This window comes from Capricornis sumatraensis, chromosome 9, assembly GCF_032405125.1.
Source record: "Capricornis sumatraensis isolate serow.1 chromosome 9, serow.2, whole genome shotgun sequence".
Classification (NCBI taxonomy): Eukaryota; Metazoa; Chordata; class Mammalia; order Artiodactyla; family Bovidae; genus Capricornis; species Capricornis sumatraensis.
Genome location: NC_091077.1, coordinates 51310062 through 51326560, shown reverse-complemented (window position 1 = coordinate 51326560; position 16499 = coordinate 51310062). Strand labels below are relative to the sequence as shown.

Genomic DNA, 16499 nt, shown 5'->3' with positions numbered 1-16499 from the left:
CTCCTGGGGGATCTTCCGCCGCTTGATGAGCTCACAGTTGAGCGGTGACGTCACCGTGTGCGCCGCGGTCCTTGAGCCTCCCCTAGACTCTCGGACGCGAACGCGCAGCCACTGGGAGATCCGGACGTCTTGTTTACACGCGCCGCCTCTAGACTGGAGGCGCTACCTTGGCGGGTCCTTTCCCGCCCCTAGGACCCGGCCTCTGCTCCTCCCTGTGTTTGTGCGGCGCCAGTAGGCCTGGCGGGTTCCAGCGCAAAGAGGCTGGACTTGTAGGCACAGTAGCTCCGGAGGCGTGCTGGGTTGAGTGAGGGCCGGCGAAGGCCGGCGGGAACGCGACCAGGGCTATGCTGGGCAAGGATTACATGCTGGCCATCATTCTGGTCAACTGCGATGGTGTGCACAGAGGGTCCAGATGGGAGGGTCGGGAGCTGAGGGAAGACGAGGGAGCGCGAAAGGCTACCTTTGGCTCAAAGACAGGGAGCCTGTCTTTAAGTTACTTGCGTACGTTATGTCTTGGGATGAGGACCAGGAGACAAATGAACCCAGATCTTTGCAATGCAATATCCAAGGTTGGAAGCGCAAATATGGGTTGGTGGAAGGGTTATGACAGTGTTATTCTGAGTCCATAAATAAGCCCTCCCTCTCCAATCCTACGTTCTTGTAGACGACTTGTGGGGGGACCAGAGTCTGGAGGGGGAGCCAGGCCTGCCCCCTGGCTGGAGGAAGATCCGCGATGCTGCAGGTACTTATTATTGGCATGTACCCAGCGGTAGCACTCAGTGGCAGCGCCCAACCTGGGAGTCAGGAGATGCAGAGGACCCAGGCAAGGTAGGTGGAGTGTAAGGAGAGGGCCTGAGCTCATGTGTGGACCTAAGCCTACCACACTGACCTATCCCCCTCTCTACAGAAGACAGAGGGAATTTGGGGACTTCGGCCCCCCAAGGGGAGATCCTTCTCCAGCCTGGAGAGCTCACTGGACCAGAGGTAAGGGGGAGAGGCCAGGCAGAAATGAAAAGCTTGGGGTTCCATAGCACCCAAAGATGTAGCTGGACCTGTTACAGTCTGCTTTGCAGCCCAAGTTCTGGGGTGGCACAGTGGTAAAGAATCCACTTGCCAATGCAGGAGATGCAAGAGCCGTGGGTTTGATCCCTGGTTCGGAAAGATCCCCTGGAGGAGGAAATAGCAACCTGCTCCAGTATTCTTGCCTGGGAAATCCCATGGATAGAGGAACCTGGTGGGCCACAGTTCATGGGGTTGCAAAGAGTGAGAAACTACTGAGCCACTGAGCACACACACATACACACTATGTTCTTGGTTCTGTCCCATATTCTTGATTCTCCCAGTGTTTCATTCCTTGATCCCAGCTCTGTTTTTTGCTGTATGGTTGTTTTATGTTTTCTGGGTCCTGACCTGTCATGCTCTACATCTTGTTGACCACCCTACCTTCTGTCCATGGAGGTTCCTATCCTGTGTTCAAGGGTCTTCTTGTCCTGATTTGGGGCACTGGTCCACATTTTGGACCCTGCTGCATGTTTGTAAGTTTTATTCTATGTCCTGTGTGTTGAATTTTTCCTCAATTTCTAAGCCATGCTGTATATTACACTTACGTAATATGTCCTGGGCCCTGTCTGCGTTTACATTTGGGACTCTATATTCTGCTTCTTATCCCACATCTTGTGCCCATCAAGTAGTCTGGTTCTCACCATTGTGCCTTCTGTAGGAATTGTGGTCCTTTTACGAGCTCTGCTCTATTCCAGTAACTCTCTGTCCTGGTATGGTGAAGAATCCTACATCCAGAGAATGGAGCCAGGGGCTAAGGTAGTGACTTAAGCCTGAGGGCCAGCCCAGGACTTTGGGGAGGGTCCCCAGGGAAAGGTCAGGGGTGAGACTGGGCTGAGCGGAGGTGATAAAGGGTGGAGGGAGTCTCCAGAGGGTTTATATATGTGGAGCCTGTGACACCGCCCACCCTACTTCATCCTGCTTCCCTTACTCAGGGTCCTTCTGTCCTTTCCTTCAACCCGTCAGTGCTTTGCAGTCCGCTCTCTGGGCTGGGTGGAAGTACCTGAAGAGGACCTGGTACCGGGGAAGAGCAGTATCGCTGTCAATAACTGCATCCAGCAGCTGGCCCAGACCCGAAGCCGCAGCCAGCCCCCAGATGGTGCCTGGGGTGAGGTGAGCTGGTTGACCCTTTGAGGTTTTCAACTTAGCATCCAGCAGAGGTGGCTGTCCCTGAACTGCCTATTCCCCATGGCAGCCACCTTCATCTGAGTTCTGACCTGACCTCTCCTTGGCAGGGCCAGAACATGCTGATGATCTTGAAAAAGGATGCCATGAGCCTGGTGAATCCCCTGGACCACAGTCTGATCCACTGCCAGCCCCTGGTGCACATCCGTGTATGGGGTGTGGGCAGCTCCAAGGGCCGGTGAGGACCCCCTACATTCTTGGAAGTGAGAGTTGCTTCTCCTTCCCCCTTGCAGGCTGTGATCCCCACTGATGCTCATTCCCTGTATTGAACCCCTGGACACAGGTCCTCTGACATGGGCCCAAGCTCTGCCTCCCCTGCCTGATCCAGCCCTGGTTGGGGAGGGTGGGCTCCAGCCCAGCAGGGACAGACAGGGGAGAGTCTGAGAGGCTGGGCTGATTCTCTCCTGTGCTCCCACATGCTTCTGGAACAGTGACAGGTGAGTGACAGCCAAGTGCCTTAAGCTCCAGCCCTGATCTCCCTGTTCCATCCCTGCGTTAACTCTGACTTCCAGCCTCCTGCTGGCACTGCAGGGCCCCGCCCCCACCCCCGCCCCATCTCCAGTCCTGCCCTACCCCCATCTCTGACCCTGCCAGGGACTTCGCTTTTGTGGCGGGTGACAAAGACAGCTGTATGCTCAAGTGCCATGTGTTTCGCTGTGACGTCCCTGCAAAGGCCATTGCCAGTGCCCTACATGGGCTTTGTGCCCAGGTAAGGGCCAGGAGTCGGGCAGGGAATGTGGGTATGGAGCTGGGTCTGAAGCTGCTAAGGTTGTTGGGTTAGGGTGGTATTGGCTCCCTTACCTCACTTCCCCCTCCCTTCACCGCATGCTGTCTGCACCGTGTTTCAGATCTTGTCGGAGCGAGTGGAAGTCAGTGGTGATTCCCCTTGCTGCTCACTAGACACCATCACCCCTGAAGACCTGCCTCGACAAGGTATGGAGTGGGGGGCAGGGCTGCAATGCAAAAACAGGCTACTTTGGTGAAAGATGGGGAGGGGGATACTTAGTACTTCTCTGCAGATAGAGGACTTCTGAGATATCCTTTTCCCAGAGATCCCAAACCCTAAATTGTAGGAACATCCATGGGGAGGGGGATATTTAGTACTTCTCTGCAGATGGAGGACTTCTGAGGTATCCTTTTCCCAGAGATCCCAAACCCTGAATTGGAGGAACATCCATGGCCTTTTCCCTACTTGCTCCAGTTCCCTTAGAAGGGTGGAGAAAGGGGTCATTGAGAGAGTACCCAGACCAACTTGGTGTATATATTTCAGTGGAGCTACTGGATGCCGTGAGCCAGGCTGCTCAGAAGTATGAGGCACTGTACATGGGGACCCTGCCAGTCACCAAAGCCATGGGTGAGAACTGAGTGGGCTGGAGGGCTTGGGCTGTGTAAGGGAAGTGGAAGGTGGAAAAGGAAGGATCTACCACCATTTCCAGAGTGCTCCCATGGCCTTCTGTAGCTTGGGATGTACTGCCCTTCTCCACTCAGGATTTGAAGCCTGGCCCCAGCTATTCTGTTCCCATCTCTCTGAATCCTAAGTCAGTGAGAGGGGCTTAGACACTCCTTGCAGGTCCTTCTTTACGCCTGGGAGACACTGAGGTAGGCATGTCCCCCTAGGCATGGATGTGCTGAACGAGGCCATTGGTACGCTCACCACCCGTGGGGACCGGGACACCTGGGTCCCTGCCATGCTCAGTGTGTCTGACTCTGTTATGACTGCATATCCCATTCAGGTACCAGCCAGAAAAGGGTGAAGTTGGGAGCTGTGGAAGGGTGGGCGGGGATGCTATGTGGTTACTGCTTGCTATTGGAAGAGCTTAAGGGGTCCAGCTAGTTATCTGACCCTTCAGTGACTAGGCCTGATTTGGGCAGGCAGAGGCTGGTGCAGAGGAGGAGCCACTGTGGCAGTGTCCTGTGCGCCTCGTGACCTTTATTGGTGTTGGTCGTGACCCACACACCTTTGGTCTCATTGCCGATCTGGGCCATCAGAGCTTCCAGTGTGCAGCCTTCTGGTGCCAGCCCCATGCAGGGGGACTCTCGGAAGCTGTGCAGGCGGCTTGCATGGTGAGTTAAGGGTGGGAATGGGTGGGTGGGATTGCCCTGCAGCTGCTCTATTCTTTTCACTGGGGTTTAGGACTAGCAGCCTCTCCAGATCACAGACCAGCCATGCCAGGGCTGACTGTGGTTCAGGAGTATTTTATTTAACCCTCACGCTGTTTTTCGTAGGTTTTAATTGTCAGTATTTAAAGGCCAGGACATTTCACATAATAGCTATTCCTGTTTTTCTTTAAGTATCAGAAGCTCTGACACTTGGGTCCATATACGTACATTTCAGCAAAATTGTGTAAGGGTTGTGCCATATAGGGTGAACATTCTCTTTCCTGTTTTCTCTCATTTCGGTTGTTTTCTGGTATCTGGGCATATGAATGTGGGACATTTGCATTCAGTTCAGTTCACTTACTCACGGAAATATGAGTAGTTGCCAGAACTCAACCATACTTGACCCTGGGAATTCAGTGGTGTGGAAGGCATGGCCTTTTCCCTCACAAAAGTTAGGTTAGAGCAGAGATAGATGAGAAGGAAGTTGTACATCACAGGATGATGGACGCTTTGGCCCCTTCAGAGGTTCAAGGAGGCTCTCGGAAACAGGTGATAGAAAACTGAGAGTTGAAAGTCCAAAGAGGGAAGTGACCCAAGTGAAGGGGAGTGGTTTCAAAGGTGTGCTGTCAAGTACAGGGAACCCCAGTGGTCAAAGTGAGAGGGATGTCAGTGTCTGAAACCGTGTCTGAAAGAATGTAGTTTATCTGGGGTACACCGGTTGGGGTGGGGGTGGTGGGTGGGGGAAGGATGGATGGAATGAGAGACAGGGGCCGAAAGAATGGCAGAATCCAGGTCACAGAACTTACAGAGTAGGGTGATGAGTTTGTTTCATCCTGAGGCACGTTGAGCCATTTGAAAGGTTTTGAGCAAGACAGTGAAGTCAAGTTTGTGGATTTGGAAAATGACTTAAACTACAGTACGGGTTTAAGGTTTGGAAGACACCAGAGAAGTAAGAAGACCTTGTATACCCTGTTGAATTCAGGAGAGAGAAGAGCAGGGAAATTTTGCACTGGGACTGGGTTGTAGAATGTCCCTTTGACGAGGGACTCCACTTTGCCAGGGGCCAGTCCACTGTAAGGAGAGAAAGCCAGCATAGTGGTAGGTATGGTTAAGAACACAGGCCCTACAGTCAGAACTAGTTTTGAATTCCATCAGTTTCTGACTCTGTTTCCTTGGGTAAATCATGTATTCTCATTGAATCTCACTTTCTTATTTGCAAAATGGTGATTATAACACCTGATAAAAAACTGAATCAAGTAGAGTATACAAAGAACTTAACACAGTGTCAAGCTTTCCTTAAATGCTCAGAAAATGCCAGGGTTTAGACTTTTTGTTAATGAGCTACCTGTAAATGTTGTAGGGGCTCCAGACATGGCAGGTTACCCACTTCTTTGCTCCTGACACCTTGTCCTGCGGAAGCTTTCAGGGAGTCCAGGGGCCAGAAGGAGCTGGATCCTCACATTCCTCTTCTCCCTAGGTTCAGTACCAGAAGTGTCTTGTGGCCTCCGCAGCTCGAGGCAAGGCCTGGGGTGCCCAGGCCCGCGCCCGCCTGCGGCTCAAGCGGACCAGCTCTGTGGACTCCCCAGGAGGTCCCCTGCCACTTCCCCTGCTCAAAGGAGGGGTTGGGGGTGCAGGAGCAGCCCCTCGAAAGCGGGGTGTCTTCTCTTTTCTTGATGCCTTCCGGCTGAAACCCTCTCTGCTCCACATGCCCTAAGTTAATTGGGGAGGACTGGGGAAGGAGGCTCTGGGTCCATGCCCAATTCTGTACCCCTTCTTTCCCCAGGGGCCTGTAGCCTCTCACCTTTTGGAGCCTTCTCTGCGTGCCCCACTGATACTTGCCCACCCTCTCTTGCCCAATTCATTGTTTGTGTGGGTGATTGAGAGGCCCTGTACCACAACTTAGGCTGCAGGCTCTCCTTTCCCTGGGTCCCTGTGTTCCTTGCCCCCTGTCCAACCCTGGACAGTTGGCTCTACCTCAGCAACACTTTATAGCAAAATCAGTACAAATAAAAATCCCTCAGTGACCTCACTGGATGTAAGTATATTGGGCCTGGGACAGGGTTGGGAGTTAACAGCCTGTATGAGATGAGTATCTATATCTGTCTTTGGTGTTGGTGGCAGCTGCTAGTCACATAAGGGAATGGGAGAGTGGGAAATCTGACTTCATTTAACAAGTATATTTCTAAAGGACTTCTCTGTGCTAGGCATTAAGTCGTTATTGGAGGTGTAATCAAATAGGGGCTCCACCTTCTGAGACTGTCAAATAAACGAAAGTCAAGGACTGAAGAGAACATGCAGTACAACTGGGGAATCTCAGAGGGTTGTGGGAGCTCAGGTGAGACACCTCAGAAGTACCTGGTCTGAGACACTTTAAAGTGTACTAGGCTTCCAGACAAATATATTCCAACCAAGAGAGTGTAAACGTTCAGGGAAGTGGACAGAAGTTCTGGAAGTCCACTTGGCTAGATCACAGTGGAGCATATGTGGGGCAGGAGCTTCTCGTGGTATAAACTTGCTCCTGAGAGCAACTGTGATTTGGAGAGGGAACCCACAGGGGACTTAAGCTCCTAGAGCAGCACCTCCTGGAAAACAACCCCATTTCGTACCATATAGTCCGCACTCCCTAGTGTTAACTAGCTGGAATAGTCGGAGTTGGAGCAGGGTCTCGACAGCGATTTTCAGCGTTCCTGAATTGTCCAGCCTGGAGGGACCAGGAAATCAGCCCTGTCGGGGGCGTGTCCCAGCCTGCTGGGTGCAGCCGCCCCGGAAATGACGTGGTGCCCCGTTGGCCGTGCGGAAGTGGAGATGGCGGAGCTGTATGTGAAGCCGGGTGAGCGCGGCGGGTGGGCTCGGAGGCTGGGAGGCTGGATCCTCCCCTGGCCCAGGCTGGGGGCGGTTACCGTGTGGGGTGCGGACCCTCTGTCTCCCCGCCGGGCTCGCTTCACGTCTTCCCACTTTTGCAGGCAACACGGAGCGCGGCTGGAACGATCCGCCGCAATTCTCCTATGGGCTGCAGACCCAGGCTGGCGGACCCAAGCGCTCGCCTCTCACCAAGAGGGTCGCCGCTCCTCAGGATGGATCCCCCAGAGGTGCGTAGCCCCGTGTGTGCCGAGACCCCCGAGAATGGGCTGTGCCGGGATAAGCTTGCCCCGCGAGCCTATTTTTCTTTTCTGAGGACTTACTGAGGGAGAGAGGTTGGAGTCCCAGAAAAGGGCTCGGTTCAGGCCTTTTTCTGAGCTCCGACTCGATGGACATGGGTTTGGGTGGACTCCGGGAGTTGGGGATGGACAGGGAGGTCTGGCGAGCTGCGGTTCGTGGGGTCGCAAAGAGTCGGACACGACGGGGTGACTGAACTGAACTTTCTATTGTCCAGGTTTGTCTCCAAAGAATCTGTGCTTTCGTTCAACTGACCTCATCCAGCCTTACGGTTTCTAATGTAGCTTTTGTTCCCAAATTATTTTCAAATTCTGTTCCAAACTTGGATTTTTTTCTCGGAACCCCGTGGTGGAACATCTATTGGTTATGTTCTACCTCGTCACTGGACTGTATGATAAGCATCTCAGAGTTAACGTGTCATTCATGTAATCAGTATCATCTACTGAGCACCTGCTGTGTTTGAAGGCAAACTAGACAGCAGTGAACAAGACAAAAAGTTTTTTCTTGGCATCCACAGTATAACTTTGGAGAAAGATGAAATGGTGGTAAGGACTCTGCAGAGAAATAAAACAGGGTGATGTGAGAGTGATTGGGTAACCAAGGTATCTGAGGGGCTGACATTTAAGCTGAAACCTGAAGGATTAAAAAGGCAGTCACGCAAAGATCAGGTGCAAGAGTATTCCAGGCATTAGAAAACAGCTCGTGCAGAAGCCCAGAGGTAAGTTTGGCAAATTTAGACTAAAGGAATATCTGATAGCTAGAGCATAGTGGGCTAGGGATAGAGTTAAAGATGATCTGTGGCACTGAAAGGGTGCCACAGATGGCACCATGGTAAAGAATCCACCTGCCAGTGCAGGAAATTGAGGAAACACAAGTTCGATTTCTGGGTCAGGAAGAGCCCCTGGAATAGGAAATACCAACCCACTCCAGTAGTCTTGCCTGGAAAATTCCATGGACAGAGGATCCTGGCGGGCTACAGTCCATGGGATTGCAAAGAGTGGGACATGATTGAGTGACGACTGATGTGACCCTGAAAGGGGGCTCAGATTCAGCTCTTTTCACCCGTCTATTATCCACACCTATAATACTGCAGTTATGATATAAATCGGTTTTTTAGCCTTATCACTACTGGCCTTTTGGGCCAGATCATTCTTTTTTGTGAGGGATTGTCTTGTACATGTAGGTACATTGTAAGATGTCTGCAGCATCCCTGGCTTCTACTTGCTGGATGCCAGTAGCACCCACCTAAAGTCGTGACAGTCAAAAGTGTCTCCAGATGTTTGGAGGCAAAATCTCTCCAGATTGAGAAACACTGATTGACTTACATCTTTAAAAAGATCACTGTGTTTGCTCTGTGGAAAACAGATTTTACGGAAGTGAAAAGAAAAACTATAACACAGGTAAAATATAATGATAATTTGGCCAGGGGTGGGAGTACTAGAGGTAGTAGTAATTGGATGGATATGGGTATGTTATGGAGGAAGTCAGTAGGAATGAGTAGATACAGTAGGTGAGGTGAAAGAAGAGGCTGTGTAACTTACATTTTTTCACTTGAGGAACTGGATGGTGTTGTTCATTGATATGGGATAACTGGGTTTTGGCAGGGGAGGAGAAAAGCAAGTTTTCTGTCTTGGCTATGTTGAATTTGGGCTGCTACTTTGGGGAGAGCTCTGGGCCTGAATTATAGAAATGTGTCACTATCATATGAATAGTATTTAATGTCGTGAACTTGAATACAAAAAGTAAAGACAGGATTCAAGACAGAACCCTAGGGTTCTCTAGCATTTCAAGGTTGAACAGAGAATTAGCAAAGGAGGCTGAGAAATAGCCAGTGAAGTAAGAAAAGTAAAATTACTCTCTGGGAGAGAGTAATATTTTGATTCAACCCTGATGAATGCTGCTGAGAGGTAAGTAAGATGGAGAAAAGGGACCACTTGATTTAACAGACATAGCAGATTCTAACAGAATCCAGTGATCCTAACAGAAGCATTTAGGAGTGATGAGAAATAGGGCAGTACCTGAGGATGGAATGTGAGGTAAGGGAGAGTTCTGTGTGCTGATGGGATGGTTTAGTAGAGGGAGAACTGATTGCTCAGGAGAAAGGGATGACTGCAGGAGCAAAGCCCAGAGAAGGTGAGAGAGGTGGGTAGAGCCCAGCTGGAGAGCCTTTGGGAGGAGCGGGAGCCTTTCGTCTATTAGAGGAGAAAGGAAAGCAGCTCCAGGTGCAGGTGGGTAGGCAGAACTGGTGGTGAGAAGATGAGTGTTCCTGTTTAATGACCTTTATTTTCTCAGTGAAATATAAGGCAGGGTTAGAAGTAGACATCAAGGTAAGGAAAATAAAGGGAGAAGGTAGAAAAGTTTATAGGCAATAAGATGTGAAAATAATTGTTCTGAAGAGGAGAAAAACGAGACAAAGTCTAGGATTTTCAGGCAGTGTTAGATGTTTTTTAAAATCTGTAGCTATGAATTTAAACCCATGTTCCCTGCAATTGAAGGTGGATTCTCAACCAGGAAGACCACCAGGGAAGTCCCTGTAGCTGTATGAATTTAAAGGGAGTGATTTTAATGCACCTCGAAAATCTGAGTGACTGTGCTAGAGGGTTAAGAGGGGTGGGCACTGTTGTTGAGAACAAGGCAGATGATGAGAGGCTGAAGGACAGTGGTCACTGGAGGTGAGGTCAAATTGACAGACCAATTAGATGAATTATCATCTATGTGCATATTAATACCTGAAAGTAATTTTTGACTTCTCCAGTATTCTCATTTTTCATAGTGATTCTGCCATCGTGTCATCAGAGTCAGAAACCAAGAGTCACTCTTGGCTCCCGTCTTTCACCCCCGTTCCATCAAGATTTGTTCTGTCTCCTCCTAAATAAATCAGACCACCCCATTTCCCCTTGTCTATTCTCACTCTAGTCCATGCCAGCATTCTCTTTCCTGGATTGTTGTTAACCTCCCAACTGGTATCCCTGCCCTTCTTTACCTAGTCTCATCAACTTTTCACAGACCATACAGTGAAAGTGAAGTCGCTCAGTTGTGTCCGACTCTTTGCACCTCCATGGACTGCAGCCTATTTGGCTCCTCCGTCCATGGGATTTTCCAGGCAAGAATGCTGGAGTGGATTGCCGTTCTCTTCTCCAGGGGACCTTCCCGACCCAGGAAACGAACCTGGGTCTCCCACATTGCAGGCAGACGCTTTACCTTCTAAGCCACCAGGATGACATCACCCCCTGGTTTTATAAACCTGGCGATGGTTTCCTGTTACCATTAGTGGAGTAATAGCTCAAAACTAGGCTTCCCTGGTAGCTCAGCTGGTAAAGAATCCACCTGCAATGCAGGAGACTCCACTTCGATTCCTGGGTCAGGAAGATTCCCCGGAGAAGGGATAGGCTATCCTTTCCAGTATTCTTGGGCTTCCCTGTGGCTCAGTCGGTAAAGAATCCACCTGCAGTGCGGGAGACCTCGGTTTGATCCCTGGGTTGGGAAGATCTCCTGGAGAAGGGTATGGCAACCCACTCCAATATTCTTGCCTAGAGAATCCCCATGGACAAAGGAGCCTGGCGGGCTACAGCCAATGGGCTCACAAAGAGTCGGACATGACTGAGTGACTAAGTACAGACAGCTCAAGACCAAATTCCTCCAAAGTCCTGCAGGGTCTGGACCCCTACTTACCTTTCCAGTGAAAGCTCATAATTTCTCACTGTTAAGCATTTCTAGCCAAAAAGGCCTTGTTTCTGTTCCTTGAACAAGTTAGGACTTTTCCCTTCTCTTGGGCACTGCCCTTACCTCTACCTTAGTACCTGGTTCCTTCAACTCTTTATGACTGCATCTATCTCATCCAAGTTCTTAACTTTGTGAGCACTTTTTGCTACCCACTTTAGCAGCTGTACCTATATTCTTACACTTAATCTTCGTTGTAACCTTGTGAAATAAGTGCTGCTATTGTAATATCCCTATTTTATAGAAGAGGAACCCAAGCTCAGAGGTTAAAGGTAACTTGCCAAATGTCACATAGTGTTGAGTTAGGGTAAACTTTGATGTCACCTTAGAAGGCCTTCCTTGAACACTCAGTCTAGGTAGGGTCCTCTACTACTATTCTGCTTTACCACAGCATCCACTTTTATTTCTTTGTATATAAGCCACGTTTGCTTGATCCTGCTTTATCTTTTCAGTCCCAACCTCAGAGACATCTCCTGGGCTCCCCCGAGTGGGGCCTCCACCTCCTTCAAGTAAGGCTTCCAGACCCCCCCCATTTGTGGGGAGCTGTCCTCCCTCCAGAATGGAGCCCATGGATTCCCCAGTCGTTGAGTCTGAGACTCTACTGGAAGATGTACTGAGACCTTTGGAACGGGCACTGGAGGACTGCTGTGGCCACATAAAGGTAAGTGGGAAAGCCCCCATCAACAGCCAGATGCAGGTGTGGCTCCCAAAGGTAGACCCTCTGACCCGATGAGCAGTCTTAAAGGAAAGTAGAGTAGTCTTCACCTTTTTGGCCCATAGAATCCCATGGACAGAGGAGCCTGGTGGGCTACAGTCCATGGGGTTGCAAAGAGTTGGACACAACTAAGCGACTGACACTTTCACTTTCCTTATTGTAAAGTAGCACTATAGAATTAATTTTTAACCATCTGAAAAACTTCAAAAATTTAAAAATTCTAGCCATACACACATTTTCCTTGAAAAGAGATCCATAGATTTCATCAGATTCTTAGTGGGGCCTCTAATCTTTCGTAAAGAACCATAACTCAGATTGAGTGTAAAGTTCCTGGGCCAGACAGAGCATGTGCTGCCTACCCTGCCCCGGCAGGGGTGGCAGCACTGACTTGGAGGGCGCTTCTGTCTCGCAGAAGCAGGTATGCGATGACATCAGCCGACGCCTGGCTCTGCTGCAGGAACAGTGGGCTGGAGGGAAGCTGTCAACGCCTGTAAAGAAGAGGATGGCTCTGCTGGTGCAAGGTATGGTGGGGTCCCTTGGTATAGCCTAACCCCTCATCCTGCCATGGTTGTCCGAGTTGGACTAGGTGCTGAGATTTTGACTGATTGGGGGAGGGGGGAGGAGTGGCAGCTATATCTTTGGCTCCAGGTTGCTTGCTCAGCCCCTCTCTCTCCTCAGAGCTTTCAAGCCACCAGTGGGATGCAGCAGATGACATCCACCGCTCACTCATGGTTGACCATGTGACTGAGGTCAGTCAGTGGATGGTGGGAGTTAAAAGATTAATTGCGGTAAAGAGGAGTCTGTTTTCAGAGGAGGAGGCCAATGAAGAGAAATCCATAGCCACAGCTGAGCAGAACCAAACTGTACCAGGCATCCAGCATGACCTGTGATCCTGTGGGTTCCCCAGACTCATCTCACACCATCTCCTGTGCCTTGGCATGGGAGGCTTCTCTAACTTGACTCCTTTTTACCACTGGGAAGATGGTCTGCCCGTGGGGAACTCTGGCCTGACCCATTTCTGGGGGAAGAGGTCCCACCTGGACCACAACGAGGTTGCTTTACCATACCATATGCATTTCAATAAAAACATCTCAATATAGTGGGCCCTGGGTAGGAGAGATGAGCGAGCCCTTCCCATGTTCCCTCTGGTGTCCTTGACTGCTCTGCTGCTTTTTTTCCTCTATTCATCATGAATGGCCTTGCTAAGCATGAGTAGATTATCACCTGCTACTTTCCCCCAAATTACATGGAAACATACATCCCTTTCTGGGCTGAGTCATCTATGTTTGGATGACTTTGTTTCAACATGGAAACAAAGGCTCAAATAGCATGGGGAGATTTTTTTCTCTCAAAAGGAGGAGACTCCTTATTTGCATTGCATCACCCTTGACCTATGCAAGTGCTACAGAGATTATAACATAGCTATATAAACTGAAGGTGAAAAAGACCAGATTGTTGCAATATGGGAACATGATTTTTCCCCATGGGGGCAGGGGAGGGGGAGCAGGATTATGACTCTTTATCTGACTCACCAAATAAGCTGCTGCCTCGGTTTGGGCCCTAAGGTCTTCTAACACTTTGAGGACAACAGAACCAGGTGGAAGGGGCCAGGAGGTTCACATCATGCTGTGAGAAGGGAGAGTACAGGTTTTCAGTGTTGGAATAACGTTGGTACTTACAGGTAGGAGGCAGAAAAGGCATGGGGAGAGACCAAAGAAGGCTATAGGCTGGGGCAGTGCCTCTTGTTTTCTGCTTTGAAACAACTAGGGAGGGACGGTTAGAGAGGCTGATTCTGGGAAGGGTGCTTCCTGGAAAGGCTGCAGCTGCCCTTGGCAGGGGTCAGGCTATTGCTATTTACGGTATGGCAGCTCCTATGGCCTGTCCCCAAAGTCTGCCTCAGGGTCTAATTGCTGCTCAAAGTGGGCCCAGAGGGATCTAGAAAGGGACCTGAGACCTCTTACCCTAACCAGGTTTGCTGGGGCCCTTACATTATGGCTGAGCTGGGAAGATCAACATTGAGGAGAACACTGGAGCCAAGGCATTTCTTTGAATGTTTACTAAGCAGTCAGAAAGTGACATTCTCCATTCCCCGGGCCCAGCCTCAGCTGGAGCCAAGTGCCAGGGGTTGGGAGGAGTGCCTACAGACCAAAGAGAAAGTAGAGCTAAGGGCTTGGCAAGTTGCCCACTCCTATCCCTGGTCTAGCTGCCTCAGACCCAACATGGAGGCCCAGAACCAACATATCACCCCCTTCCGGATTAGATGAGGCCAGTAGGCCTTTGGATACCCCAGAGAAAGGAGGTAGTGGCAGCAGCGTGATGGACTCCTCTCATTCCACATATGGTCATCTGCACTGGATTAGATGTCCATTTCAAACTGTGCATCATCTGGGGAGAGAAAGGGCAGGACTGGTTGCTGGGCTGGCAGTCTGTAGCTTCAGTGTTAGTTCAGACAGCCCCCTCAGAACTGACCCCCGCCCCCAATCTACATAATTGGGGCTTTTGGGTTCAAAGCCATATTAAAATTTTAGGGCCTGCTTTCCTTACCGGGTATCTCTTCCTCTGTCTCCTTCTGCTCCGTCAGCTCCTCTAGCTTGGGGGGTGGGGCTGTTGGAGGCGCTGTGACCTCGGGAGTCTGGGGGAGGCAGCAGGGAGGCCTCCGGGCAGTGGGCGAGTTCTTGCACTCCAGCAGGAACTTTCGGTCGTAGATGATCCTGGTGCCTGTCAAGGGGTAGGGGCTAGGTAAGAGGCAGGAGCTTGGGTACAAAGCTATTTGGGACCCCAGACACAGGTCTTTTAGGGGCCAAGGGGTCATATCTTCCCTTTTCTTAAGGGTTACTGCTCTGCAGCCCAGTCAGGATCTCAGCTGACTAGCTCTCACAGCACTTGAAGGCTTCTGGGCCTAACCAAGTCGTGTCAGCACCATAGAGCAAGTGGGGCATCCCAGCTGGTCTAGGCAGGGGCTTTTGGTTTAGGGGAGCTCCAGGAGCACCACCAGACTTGGAGCTCAAGAACTTCTGGAGGTTCCTGTCCTCTGCTGGCTCTGAAGTTCACCTGTTTGGTTCAAAAGGTAGTGCCTAGCCCTTCAGCCTCAGTTGGATGAGGAAGCCAAAGAACAGATGTGAAGGCTAATGCTGCCACCTGGGCTCAGACAGGGAGGGGCAGTGCTCCTGTGAAACCCAGGGACAGGCTCTTATCCTGACCCCTCCCAAGTCCTGTCAGGCTCAGCTCAGCCCAGAGGACTTGGCCCCTGCCATGTCCTCACAAGGCCCTACCTCTTCTCACTCCTCCCTTTCCCCTGCGTGGCAGGAACCCCTGAGTAGATATGATTCCAGGCTGCTCCACCAGTCATCCACTAGGCAAGCCAGCCAGCACAGCGGCCTAAAGCCCCTGCCCCCTGACTGCCCCCACCTCCAGCCCCTGATCCCCACCACTTGCAGCTTTGCAAAACCCAGTTGCTTCCTGCTGAAGCCACACAGCCGAGGGGCCAAAGCTCCTGCTATAACTCCCAGGCGGCAATACTGGCAGGGGTAGGTGAACAAGGAGCCCAGAACCCAGGCCACAGTTATGATTTCTGCCCAGAGTCACCCGGAAAATAGGCACAAGGCCATGTTGCATCACTTCGAGGTTTTAGGGAACTGAACTTATGTTCCAAGAACCCACCCCGCTAAAAGCTAAAACGTGCAAGGGGTCCTGCACACAACCCCAGCCCGCAACTCCCCGCCCACACCCGTCGACAAGCACAGGCAGGCCTGCCTGTTGCCTGTCGACCCTCGCCCGGCCCTCTGACCTCGGCGGGGGGAGGGGGGTAGTGGCGTATAGCGTGCCCCTGCCCCCTGGCGTGCTGCCGTAGCAGTTGGGCAGCCCTTCCCTGCCCCCCATGAATTGGGCAGCTGGTGGATGAGGGCATAGGGAACGGAAAGAGCAGGAAGGCAGCGGCTGGTGCTGAGGTCGCAGAGCGTAGTCTGTCGCAGACTCTGTCTACCACGTGCGGTCGCAGCCACAACACCGGGACGACGTCACGCCGGGGGCGGGCCGGCCGTCATTCAACCCGAAGATCCCGCCCTACCCTCGCGGGAGGAAGCCCCAAACTCAGCGAAAGTTGGAGCGTGTCCCGGGACCCGCAGTGGCCTCCAGTTCCTCCTGGCCCCAAATAGGCCAGACTGCTTTTGCCTATGAGCGGTGCAGCCACTCAGTCATTTGCTATTTACTATTTCCAGCGGGTGCTGGAAGGGTGTGAGGTATGGCACACGTTTTTTGTTTGTATTCATCCATTCCTCTCAACAGTTGGATAGTAAGACACTATTATTAGTTACAGTTACAAGTGAGGACACCAAAGCCCAGAGAGGTTAGGTCATGGTTGGAAGTCACGGATCTTGTATTAGGAGCGGGGGCTGGGATTCATACTTGAGTGTGTCTGATTTAAATGTGTGCCCCTAAGCACAGCTATTATGCCCCCCGTTAATCAGTTTCAGTACATGGTTAAAGTGCCTTGATGCCCTGGTGCACAGACATTAGTTGTGGAATAAGTGGACTGATTAAAGGATGAATAAAGGTTGGAAGATAC

General features: G+C 51.1%; 3 protein-coding genes across 7 annotated transcripts in view; 2 read left to right on the top strand and 1 right to left on the bottom strand.

Moving 5' to 3' along the window:
• Nucleotides 1-47: 47 nt before the first annotated feature.
• Nucleotides 48-6442, top strand: APBB3 (amyloid beta precursor protein binding family B member 3). 5 transcript variants are annotated; one of them, XM_068979419.1, is made up of 13 exons: nt 48-393; nt 665-828; nt 908-984; nt 1758-1818; nt 2026-2172; nt 2295-2422; nt 2676-2681; nt 2839-2953; nt 3093-3177; nt 3515-3598; nt 3862-3977; nt 4117-4308; nt 5822-6442. In XM_068979419.1, the coding sequence occupies exons 1-13, from the start codon at nt 345-347 to the stop codon at nt 6056-6058; spliced, it is 1461 nt and encodes a 486-aa protein (XP_068835520.1). In that variant the 5' UTR covers nt 48-344; the 3' UTR covers nt 6059-6442. The 5 variants fall into 5 exon arrangements, with proteins under 5 accessions (XP_068835520.1, XP_068835519.1, XP_068835518.1 ...); XM_068979418.1 differs by lacking the exon at nt 2676-2681; XM_068979417.1 differs by lacking the exon at nt 2676-2681 and having other exon boundaries at nt 2818-2953.
• Nucleotides 6443-6986: 544 nt separating this feature from the next.
• SRA1 (steroid receptor RNA activator 1) lies at nt 6987-13425 on the top strand. The gene is made up of 5 exons (XM_068979421.1): nt 6987-7174; nt 7308-7433; nt 11673-11881; nt 12348-12456; nt 12614-13425. The coding sequence occupies exons 1-5, from the start codon at nt 7114-7116 to the stop codon at nt 12823-12825; spliced, it is 717 nt and encodes a 238-aa protein (XP_068835522.1). The 5' UTR covers nt 6987-7113; the 3' UTR covers nt 12826-13425.
• Nucleotides 13426-14014: 589 nt separating this feature from the next.
• The window catches only part of LOC138086293 (ankyrin repeat and KH domain-containing protein 1), a 44784-nt gene continuing 42299 nt past the window's right edge, over nt 14015-16499 (bottom strand). Inside the window, exons 21-22 of the mRNA XM_068981084.1 lie at nt 14480-14653; nt 14015-14320 (exon numbers count right to left, since the gene is read on the bottom strand). Of these exons, the coding sequence (XP_068837185.1) occupies nt 14317-14320; nt 14480-14653 (178 nt within the window). The 3' untranslated portion in view covers nt 14015-14316. The remainder of the gene's footprint in view (nt 14321-14479; nt 14654-16499) is intronic.

Coding starts and splice junctions, on each gene's coding strand:
- SRA1 (XM_068979421.1), top strand. CDS start 7,114: ATGACGTGGTGCCCCGTTGGCCGTGCGGAAGTGGAGATGGCGGAGCTG. Junction 7,175..7,307: donor GGAGCTGTATGTGAAGCCGG/GTGAGCGCGGCG, acceptor CCACTTTTGCAG/GCAACACGGAGCGCGGCTGG. Junction 7,434..11,672: donor TCAGGATGGATCCCCCAGAG/GTGCGTAGCCCC, acceptor TTATCTTTTCAG/TCCCAACCTCAGAGACATCT.
- APBB3 (XM_068979416.1), top strand. CDS start 345: ATGCTGGGCAAGGATTACATGCTGGCCATCATTCTGGTCAACTGCGAT. Junction 1,819..2,025: donor GAATGGAGCCAGGGGCTAAG/GTAGTGACTTAA, acceptor TCAACCCGTCAG/TGCTTTGCAGTCCGCTCTCT. Junction 2,954..3,092: donor TACATGGGCTTTGTGCCCAG/GTAAGGGCCAGG, acceptor ACCGTGTTTCAG/ATCTTGTCGGAGCGAGTGGA.